Here is an 11813-nt window from a genome sequence, read left to right as displayed (position 1 = left end):
ATTTTACTTGTTTAGCCAAACCATTTTTCCTTCATTTTCAGTCTGCTTTGATTAATTCGTTTGTAGTTGTTTTAGAACAAGCTGAAATGGAAATAAATCGTTCAACATACACATTTCTTATTAATTTATATTTATATAATGCATAGTTGAAATGAAGTTTCAGCGTTATTTTCCTTCAACATTGTCTAATACCTGAATGTCATGACGTACGATTAACATGTCTAAATTTGTTCAAAAAATTATCATTTCATTTAGTGTCATGTAGTTCATCATTTTTCTTAATCAAGTAGCTTCTCAGTGATACGAAACATGTCGTTCTTTGAACTGTTTTTCGCTTTTCAACTGTAGCTATATGTTGCATGTGGAAATGTTGTTTTAATATGGCAGTTTGCGATAACAGTTGTATGACATTGTAATAATAGTAAATAAATTAGGAACTTATCACAAATAGCTGTCGCAACCCGTGGGATTTTCCAAAAAAGGTGAGAATCTCTTCAAAGTTCAGTAATTGTTATAGAACGTTAATAGGAAAATGCTGCGTATCATTCATTGCATTTGTAATAATTAAAAGCTGAAGTGCGTGGAATAAATATTGATAAATCCTGCATAATATGCAATTTTTGATTTTTTGAAAAATTTGATTATTCAACTGCCTCACAATTTTGACATTTATGAATGGAGTAAATGCAATATTGCATCCAATTTGCTTTTCTATCTGTTCCTTTTGACTAATTTTCATTTGAGATGCGCAATTAATCAAAGAAATTACGTTTAAAAAATCATAAAGTTTAATGATGCTGTAAGCGATAAACAACAATCAGGAACAAATCTTATTTTATCAAGAAACTTCTTTTCCCTTGATTCTATAAAAATTTGCAATAAAATTTCACAAAGGCATGGTTGCGTTATTAATAGAGGAGCGCATGCTCGCTTGATTAACGTGGCTAGCACGGGCCTGGGCAAAGCGTTGGAAGCGCACTGCTGTGCTATGAATTGTATGTTTAATGTTTTGAGCGGGTTGTGGTGAATATTCAGAAACACACATAAGATTAAGCTGATATGAGTCATTGGTTTTCTTGTAATTACTAATCGTTCAATTCATGAAATGAAAAGTACATCTCAGTAATTTCCCCATAAATGATTTGCGCTTCATATCTGAGAAGTGCTAGATATTACTTTGTCAGTTTTCCATTTTTTAATACTAAAAATTACTAGTTTCACGTTATAATCTTGTACATCACCACATAAGTTTATAAAATAATTCTTATAACGAAATTCTTATTTTTTATGTTGTTCTGGATGGATTTTTGTATAATAGCCCTAAAATCATCTTGGCGTTGAATGCCGTGCTTTGCTATGCTTTAGCGTTGCGCGGGGCTTTATATGCATTGCACTTGTTAATTAACGTGACATGGTTACGTTATCAATAGCGTACCGCTTCTTTGCTTGATTAACGTGGCTAGTTCATGCCTGGGCAAAGCGTTGGAAGAGCACTGCTGAGCTATGAATTGTACGTTTAATGTTTGGAGCGGGTTGTGGTGAATATTCACAAATACACATATAAGATGAAGCTGATATGAGTCATTGGTTTTCTTGTAATTACTAATCGTTCAATTCATGAAATGAAAAGTACATCTCAGTAATTTGCCCGTAAATGATTTGCGTTGCATATCTTCAACGAGCTGGATACTGCCTTTTCAGTTTTTTCATTTTTTAATTCAAAAAATTACAAGCGTATTGTAATTGTCTTGTATATTATCCAATAAGTTCATTAAATAGTGCTGATTTCGAAATTCTCATTTTTTATGTTATTCCTGTTGGTTTTTTGTACAATAGCCCTTCATCCGTCTTGGTCGTTGAATGCCGTGCTTTGCTATGCTTTAGCGTTGCGCGGGGCTTTATATGCATTGCACTTATTAATTAACGTGGCATGGTTACGTTATCAATAGCGTAGCGCTTGTTCGCTTGATTAACGTGGCTAGTTCATGCCTGAGCAAGGCGTTGGAAGAGCACTGCTGAGCTATGAATTGTACGTTTAATGTTTGGAGCGGGTTGTGGTGAATATTCACAAATGCACACATAAGATGAAGTTGATATGAGTCACTGGTTTTCTTGTAATTACTAATCGTTCAATTCCTGAAATGAAAAGTACATCTCAGTAATTTGCCCATAAATCATTTGCGCTGCATATCTGAGAAGTGCTAGATATTACTTTGTCAGTTTTCCATTTAATGCTAAAAATTACTAGTTTCACGTAATAGTCTTGTACATCATCACATAAGTTTATTAAATAATTCTTATTACGAAATTCTTATTTTTTATGTTGTTCTGGATGGATTTTTGTATAATAGCCCTACAATCATCTTGGCGTTGAATACCGTGCTTTGCTATGCTTTAGCGTTGCGCGGGGCTTTATATGCATTGCACTTATTAATTAACGTGGCATGGTTGCGTGGATGGAATAGTTTGCGTAAACCTTAATTGGAAAAGCAATAAAAATAAATTAATTAACAATCCATCACAAGTGAACTTATAGATACAATGAATTAGCCAAGCTGCCAAGAGAATTTAACATTTATAGAAGAGAGAAAGTGAATATTGCGTCAGAATTGCATTCTCCTGTCATAATTTTCGCTAATATCTATTTGAGGAGAGTAGTGAAACGAAGAAATTATGCTTAAAAAAATTTGAAATTTTAAGCATTCTGTAACAAAAAAACGAAAGTCAGGAACAAATTTTGTTTGCAGGTGATACTTCTGTTCGCTCGATTAATTGAACATTGGCGATAAATCTTTGTAAATTCATTTATCTTACATATTTATTTAATTGTATATTTCATTTCTTTTCTTTTCAAGGGTACTTATATCGCATATTTCTTACTTCATTGTTTTGTGAAAAATGTCCAAAAGTTTTTTCTCGAAACTTCTTCTTTTTCTTTAATAGAGGTTATTCGAAATGATGAAGAATAGTGCTATGCAGCATCAGCATGAAACTATGGTGTAGTTTTCGAATAAATGGCTAATTAAGTTAGCGCATTGCCCATATCTTAATACATACGGAAGCTGCCAATCTCTAACTTCCTCAAAACATAACTAGGATGCGTGATTTTCATCGAACGTAACATTTTCCTATTTTGAGTTTGGAATGCAATCAAACTACGCTGCATTTTGCAATATATTACTTGTTTCAGCAATCCATTTTTTCTTCATTTTCACTCTGTTTTGATAAATTTGTTGGATGTTGTTTCAGAACAAACAGAAATGGAAATAATTCGCTCAACATACTCATTTCCTATTTATATATCATTTTATTATGCTTGATAAAAATTAATTTTCAACATTATCTTCCTTTAACTTGTATTAATGCCTGAATGTCATAACGTATTCCTTGCATGTCTCTCTTTGTTCAAAAACTAATCATTTCATTTAATACCATGTAGTACATGATATTTATTATCCAATTAGCGTTTTATTCATACCAAACATGTCCCTCTTTGAATTGTATTTCGCTTTTTAACTGTACCTATGTGCCTCATGTGACAATGTGGTTTTAATGTGGTAGCTTGCTATGGCATGTGTGTAAAATTGAAATAATAATAATTAAATTAAATGGTTAACACAACTAAATGTCCGCATCCATGGTATTTTTCTCAACCGCTTGATTTTCACTTTAAAGTTTTGTAAAAATAATGAAACGTTGATAGGAGTGTGCACGAATTTGTTATTGCATTTGTTATTATTGATAGCAGTAGCCCCTGGAATAAATGCTCATAAATTTTGAATAATATGTGATCAATGATTTTTTGAGAAATTTATAAAACAACTGATTTCAAAATTTGACATTTATGAAAGGAATAAATGCGATATTGCATCAAATTTGCATTTCCATCTCTTTATTTACTTATTATATTTATTTGTATATATTTACATTTAATATATAATATATTTTATGATATATTTATATTTTATTGTGTTTGTTTATATTTAGAAATTATCACTTCAGAAGCGCCATTAATCGAAGAAATTACGTTTGAAAATTTTGAAGATTTAAGATGCTGTACATGATAAAGAAAAGTCAGGAAGAAATTTTATTTGATTGATATGATTTTTTCGCTGAAATTTTTAAATTCATTGTAATAAATTTTTTACAAAATGCCTTTCCTTGCATATTTATTGTCTATATATAATAATTCTTTTGTTTTCTGTTCCACTAATGTTCTATTTTATTTCAAGCTTAAAGTCAATATCTCACCAAGTACTCCACAAGCAATTTTGAGACGAAATTTGTTGTTGTTTTCTAATTTTTCTAATTGATTCATATGATTTTGAGAGTAAATCGTTTTATGGATCTATTCGTATATGCGTTGGGCTATTTTTGCCTCTGATGTTTTTTGGCGAACGGTTGAAGCCTTTTTTTCTTAATTTATACTTTTGTTGTTGAGTTGTTTTTTACATCGTTGAATGATACTGTTATTGAGGATTTCATGAAAAAATGCCCATTGTTTTTGCAATAAATATGTAGTAAATGTGAGGCATTGTCTATCTTAATCTATACTATTCTGCTGCTTTCTTGAAACAGAATCAGTATGCGTGATTTTTAGTATATGCAACATCATGGCATTTGAGTAAATTGTGTATTCAAAATGAGCAGCGCAGTGCAATATTTTACATGTTTGATCAATCTAATTTTCCATCTTTTACATTCATGAAGAATACACTTAAAAATAAATTTATCTATATTGTATTATATTACATAAAGGTTAAATACATACGAAGTAACATTCATAATTAAAACGTTTAATGCCAAAGGTATCAATTTTGATACATAATGTTTTATGCAGCATAGCTATTCACTAAAACGTGCTTGTTAGCCATTCTTGTGTTTACGAGCTCTTGACACTGGTCTTAACAATATTTTATTGCCAATTTTCTTCTCATCTTTGTAGAGTTTTTATAATGCACCCTACTGTACATGTAGATGAGATGAAAAAACATGAATTTGCATTTTGATGTATAAATTGAGAACTGAGCAGAAATTAAAAATAATAATTTTTTAATACTAAACCTTGATGTGAAGATGGTGCTAAAATTGACAGCAGTTTCCAAAGTTTTAAGGTGCTGAGTACAGTTGCTTAGATTACCTGTATCAATTTTGATCCAATCTGCTTTAACGGAAAATGCACATTATATTTACTCCCCTCAACGCCCTCATAATTGCTTGGATTACGATTATCACTTTCCTCAGAAAACATAATATGTCTAAAACGCATATTAAAAAAAGACTGTTCCACAGAAAAAAATTTGTGTCTGAAGGGGTTAAAGAAATGTTCGATTGTAATGTAATGTAATGTAATGTAATTACGCTTTTAGGATTAACAGTGAATTGATTTTACCTAAGGCAATGTCATATGCTAATTCCGTCGACTTAACCCTGTATAAATTTGAAGAATTTCATTCTCATGGTTATTTAGTCTTTCAGTGTGTTGAGCAGCAGTCAAGAGGAGCGTTCTGCTCTTCTCTTCAATACTATTTTCAGAAACTGTTATTTCATTTCAGACCTTCTATGCTTTTCTGTTCATATATGCCTCACATAAAACAACCTGCTAATCACAAATGGAGTGCAACCAATATTGTGCAAGATGACTGTACTGAGGAATCCATCAGAAACCTGCAGAATAATTGCTGAAATCTACTACTGCCCAGTACATTATCCAAAATTTTGTCGAATAGTTTATCCACAGTACCGGTACCAATACTTATGTACAGCCTCATTGAATTCCCCAACAAATCTTCTTTCTAATGGTGAGTTACTGAAACCGAATTACCGTGTTAGTATTAATCACGTAACTTGTGGAAGTGTTTTAACGGTTTCCAACGTAACTGATGCTTTTTCTGTATGGTTGAACTTTAATTTTTGCACTTCATTAAATTTATTTTATCTTAGCTTGTAGGTCTTTAATGATATTCCCGCTAAAAACCATCAGATTTCTATTTTTTACTAACATTCATTCTATGCTTGGATGTAGGAGCAAAATTAATAATTTCCAGTAATGAGAGTTAAAAAAAGGAATTCATTTCAGAGATTCTTTAGAAATTGTATGTAATAAAATTTCATTTTCCGTTAACTGGTTCTTCCGCTTTTCTTTCAAAGTTATCTATTATCCGCCTAAATATATGATGGTAATATAAAATATGACGTAGTATAAAGAATAACAATTTCAATTTTTTTACAACATACAACAATTACATTTGTTAATATAACAAATTGAACCAGTAATGCTAATGTATTTATTGAAATTAATGAAATGAATTTCCATACTATTTGCACTGTTCATCAGCTTACATGCCTTTAAGCAAAAGAACTCTGATTATAACAGACAAATTAATAAAACTACACTTATAATTTATGCTATTACGCTCTCACGCAGCAAAAATAGGTTGCATATCCAAAGGCAACTTTACTTACTATCATACTATATGGCAGAATGCCGCCTTTGTGGTCACTTATTTAGTTTGACTTCATAATAGAAGGCTCGTAAATTTAATCACACTCTTGTATATCGTCTATAATTAAAATGTAAGTATTATTCGATAAGGTGCAGATATTCTATGCATGATTTGCCTAATATGACAAATAAATTTGGTTTTTCCGGTTTATTACTTATATTGAAATATTCCAATTTCCATGTTACTTTTGTTTTTATAGTAACTGCAGACAAACAAGTATCATATTAATATAGCAATTACTTGATCCTTGAAACTACAACCCTTCAGCATTTTCTACATGCTGAAATTCATCTGCATATTATAAACAAGTAAGTGATACAATAAATATATGGTTATGTATTGCGGATTTGCATGTTTATCATCAGATAAACAAATATTCAATATCCATGATGTAAAAGATAACTGAAGATGAATAGCAGTGCTTGATAATAATATTAAAATTCATAGGATTTTCATAAATTTCTAATTCCTAATTACTTTTCCAGAGTGGGAATTGTTGGAAATGCATACATAGATCTGACAAAGGAAGAAAGAGAATATGTAAGTAGAAGACATTCATTGTTCTACCCATATTTCAGTCATTTTGAAATTTTGAAAATTTATACTTATACATCATAACATTCATGGTGAAAAGTTAAAAGTGACTACTCCCCTGCTAATAAATAATGGTTTGTAAACAGTAGCGTTGGTACGGGGAACAACTTGAGCGGCCTCTTCCTTATTTGGAAAATTTTATGCCACCCTTACTTATGCGTAAAGCCACTTTTATTGACAACGTATCACAGAAGTGCTCATCAGAAATAACAGATAATCTGTCGTTCACTATCATCTTTACAGTAGAGGTTGATGACAGTACAAGATATAGATATCTTCTAAACAAGCCAGTCGTATTCACGAATTCATTCTCACAGAAAAATGCACTGATTAACCACTATGGACAAATAGGAACACTGCAACGAATGCGCTCGTAATTATGCAGCGTTTGGTTTCTGGTATAATCCTGCCATTTGATCTCAGTAGTTGAAGATACAAAAGAGGCGTACAAGAAGTCAGTACTTGAGTTTGACCATTACTAATTCTTCGAATTTCAAGCCATTTGCAACTGTTTAGGAGTGATTCGAGAGGTCGGTTTGTTTTGCAAGAGGTCCTTCAAAAGATCTAAAGCGCTTAAAACTTTCATCAAGAAGCTGATTACCGGAAGATTGGTTTATGCAACAAAAATCTAGCCACCTTCACACGCATTGAGGAACGAAGAGGGCAATTAATACCGACCATTAGTAGAGACTTTGAAGCATATTAATGAGTGGAAAGACAGCAGCGCTGCCTCTAAAGCACAGCACTTACAAGTTGCAGTATGTCGATGGAGTTTTGTTATTTTGTTGGCGGTTCATAACAAAGTGCTTCTTTAAACCTTGCTGCTTTAAAAAATACTCCAGGACTCATACTGATTTATTACGATGTTGTGACAAAGTGAATTCTAGAAGATTGGGGGACTAAATTAGACAGTCAAGATAGACGCATAAAACGCGTCGTAGTGTCAGCCAATGCAAAGTGAAACATGGAAATTTGCATATGATAAAGTAGGCAGAGTTTGTTGCAAAGACAGGTGCAAAATAAGATAGCCGTGGAAGAAAAGTGCATTTGTGGCTACTGGAAAATTGTATCTACTAATCAGTTTGACTTTTTTGTTTGGCTGCGGGAATGTGAAGCATTTCAAGCAACGTCTAATTGTGCGCAAACAAGCACAAAAGGCAGAAAACACGAACGGGAGTAAAATATATCTGGAATTTAGGCATGAACCACAAAGCAATAAATTAATAGTATATGCGAATCCGCAGGTATTAAACTGATGGCAACCGGCTTGGCTTCACTACAGCTTCAGTGCTGTCAGTGAAATAAACGCAAATCTTATTTCACATTAATGGCGTAACTCCAACAGACAGATTTATTTCACATGAGGACAGAGTGCAAAGCATGGATGATAAAATGAGGAAATTAAAAAAATTATAATATTAAGTATGCATCACAAAATGAAACCATAGAAATGTAATTAAAAATACAGTAATATGCATTATTAAAATTGCCAAATAACTGATAAGAAGGTTACTAAATAATGTACACATTAGAAAAAAGCAAACATTGCATCCATAGTAATATAGTTACTACTTTATTTCAATTATGTTTGATGAACCGTGGCGGTGCGCAACCAACGTGAAGGTAAAAAAAGCCACATTCAGTAGAAATTTAATACTGAAACCTATTTTCCTGATGTTTTGCTATGAATGCATATATATCTAAGTATCGAAGCATTCTTCAATTTGAGGACGCGTAAAACTTAAAATACTTCTAAAGCGGAATTCTGAATTACATATAGTTGAAAGTTCAAATTCTTGAAGAAATTTTTGAATTTTCACTTGCTTATTATGGCATTCAATTGCATTCTGAACTAAGCAGGTTATAAATATGACTAAGCGCTCAGTGTTTTCTATTATGCAAGACAGAAAAAAACCGTTTTTATACAGAGATTATTTAATTTTATTATCACTTCATGTCCTTTATGAAATTTCACATCATTAGGACATTAGATAAATCAACATTTTCATCCAGCTACATTTGCGTGCCAGAGGGGGCAACCAACGCAAACAATGGGCGCAGGGTGCACACCCATTGCTAATATTATGTTGACATTATCTTCTAATTCATCATTGTGTAGCATATACAACTTACTTAAGCCGGCTTTTAACGTTGCGTGCGCAGTGTCTGACATTTATGCAAATAGAGGCCGTTTGAAAATTGCCTTCATATTAGCCATTCATAAGGCATATTGACTTTGTAGACTAATAGCAGCGTTGAATCATATTTGCTCAATCTGATTCTGCATTAAGTATTAAATAAAGCATGTTCTTAGATATAGAAAATGTTATCTTTTCAAACAAAGGCGTGGTGCAGATTCTACTAAAATTAGCATGCAATTTCAATTTGTTAGCTTTTGAGCTTAAGCGTGGCCCAAATAATGTTTGTTCAACGAAATGAAATACGTTTCATACTTGTTAATCATTGGAAATGAACTTTATGTAAATTTTCCGGAGGCTACTATTAGTTGCTCTAGAAATTCATTTCAAATGATTGTAGGCGAACGAGGTGCGGCGAATGAACAATGGCGCTTTCAATGCAATGACAGACGAAGAAGACCACTAAAAACGGCTTTGTTTTTTTATTTATTATAACATTATTTCATTAAATTAATTCTTCTACATTTAGATACAGAAGAATAGAAGATAAAAGAAGACATTCCAAAGACAAGGGTAAGTTAGGTAAGTATAATTCTTTGAGTTAGTCTAATTAGTTAAAGTTCACTGAGAAGTTCTTGAGTCTGTAATTTATATGAACTCGAGCTGTAAGTTATCGAGCATTTAATTCAAAAGTTTGTTAATTAGAGTAACTGGATGTAGATCATGAGTATTATTTTAATGAATTTGAGTGGCTTTCCGCATTTGAACGTTTTCATGTCCCATGCCTTTCGAGTTGAGTTTAGGGTTCATTTGCGGAAAGAGAAATGGTTGCATAATTTGTCGATCATTTCAAAGGACATTTTGAGCATAGTGAGTTTTTAGCACTGCTATAGTTTGAGTATTAGAATAAGTAATTGCTTGAGAATAGCAGTGCAAGGATAGGAGGAATGTGAGATAGGGTGGTGTGCAGGAGTTCGACGGGTTACACTGCACGACGCGACCCTAACCGTATCAAATGATGAAAGTCCATATTTTCAAAGCTCACCTCTTCCTCTCCCGGTTGCGGTACCAGAGGCCTGCCGCCTTGCTCGGATCCCAGCAATGGGATCTCAAGCAAGGTTTTTTTTCAGCCCGGCCGCCCCCGCGCCGCCCCCCGCCCTCCTGCCCGTTAACGGGGACTTCCCTCGGCGGAGTCTCCTAGTCCCGTGCTGGCCAGAGACCGATTTTAAAGAGATGACCCTGTCCATTTGTGTGGAAATGGACGTTGTTTGAAATCTTGTGCAATGGGATTTCAACACCTATGTGAATTCGTAAGACGTATCTGTCCTAGAGGCAGATATGCAAATTCGCAGTTGACGTAGTGCTGAGACTCTGTTTCAGTGCCAATCTAGTGGTGATCGTTACTCCCCCAAGAGGAACGGTAAGCGTCGCTATGCGTTTGTGTTATTGTTACGCTGGCTCTGACACTTGGCCAATGATTGACATCAGATTTGCCGTCACACCTTTAACTAGTTCATTTGGCGTTGCACCTTTCATCAGTTTAGGCATTATACATTAGAAATTAATCTCCATCGAGAGTTTCCCCGTATAATCATGCTAAATAGTTTAAACTTGTTAAAAATTTTTACATTAATTTTTTCATTTATGAACTTAAATGATGAATAAAATATAATGTTCATTCATCTAATAATTAAGCAAATTCAGCTTTTGTTTACATTACACTGTTTTAAAGTAGAAAAGTTTATCAGTTTTTCATTTACATTTCATCCTATAAAAGGTTTTAATTATTCATTAATTTTATAGTGATAATAATATATTTTTAGTGTAAAGCAGTTTTTTACATTAAATAATGTAATGTCAAAGTAGATTTCTACTTTAAAACAGTGTAATGTAAACAGTTAAAAGGGGTGTAATATAGTAAACATTAAATTAACAATAATATATTTAGTTATTAGTGATGAATTAGCTATTGTTTGAATATAAATTTTTTACTTATAGATTGTTAATCGGGGTCTCCTTTAATTAGGCAGTGGCAAAAGTAAACTTGGTATAAATTAAATAAACTATTAGCTTAGACAAGGTGCAACGAGTATAATCTTTTGATAAATAGGAAGTAATCTTCTATAAATAGAATGTTATTAATCCGTAACATCTAGGAAAACAAAGTATAAATATAAGATTAATTTTAATATGCTAATTAGAAAGTTTAAAATACAACGTAAATGCAACATTGAGTATTTTAATTTCTAATTAGGTTAAACAACTTCACTCGTAACAACATATTTTAGCAGTGAGAGTTTTTTAATTAATGATTAACATACAATGTAAACACAAAAGTGGGTCATAATATTTTATAATTAGGTATAATAACGTCACTCGCAATTACGTATTAATGCAGGGTTTTTGAATAGTTAATTAGAATGCTTTAATTGCAATGAGAAAAACAGCAACTTACAGTAGTCAGTTTTATTTGAAAAGATAAGTAGGCATAATATATTATATCAATTATTGAATGAGGTTGTAAATCCATACCGGTAATATGCCAAACATGAAGTTGGTTCCTGCAAGGACAGTA

General features: G+C 32.4%; 2 protein-coding genes across 2 annotated transcripts; both read left to right on the top strand.

Annotated features, from left to right (window-relative positions):
* The first annotated feature begins 5638 nt into the window (after positions 1-5638).
* On the top strand, positions 5639-7477 carry Tsp_08305 (glyco protein hormone beta-5). Its single transcript, XM_003375260.1, has 4 exons — positions 5639-5946; positions 6740-6814; positions 6992-7046; positions 7292-7477. The coding sequence occupies exons 1-4, from the start codon at positions 5639-5641 to the stop codon at positions 7475-7477; spliced, it is 624 nt and encodes a 207-aa protein (XP_003375308.1).
* A 2151-nt stretch (positions 7478-9628) lies between these two features.
* Tsp_08304 (conserved hypothetical protein) lies at positions 9629-10510 on the top strand. The gene is given in 4 exon segments (XM_003375259.1): positions 9629-9714; positions 9768-9811; positions 10209-10356; positions 10369-10510. The coding sequence occupies 4 exon segments, from the start codon at positions 9629-9631 to the stop codon at positions 10508-10510; spliced, it is 420 nt and encodes a 139-aa protein (XP_003375307.1).
* Positions 10511-11813: the final 1303 nt, after the last annotated feature.

The sequence above is a fragment of the Trichinella spiralis genome (assembly GCF_000181795.1).
Source record: "Trichinella spiralis strain ISS 195 chromosome Unknown Scfld5, whole genome shotgun sequence".
In the NCBI taxonomy this organism is placed as follows: domain Eukaryota; kingdom Metazoa; phylum Nematoda; class Enoplea; order Trichinellida; family Trichinellidae; genus Trichinella; species Trichinella spiralis.
This window is presented reverse-complemented; position numbering and strand designations above follow the sequence as displayed.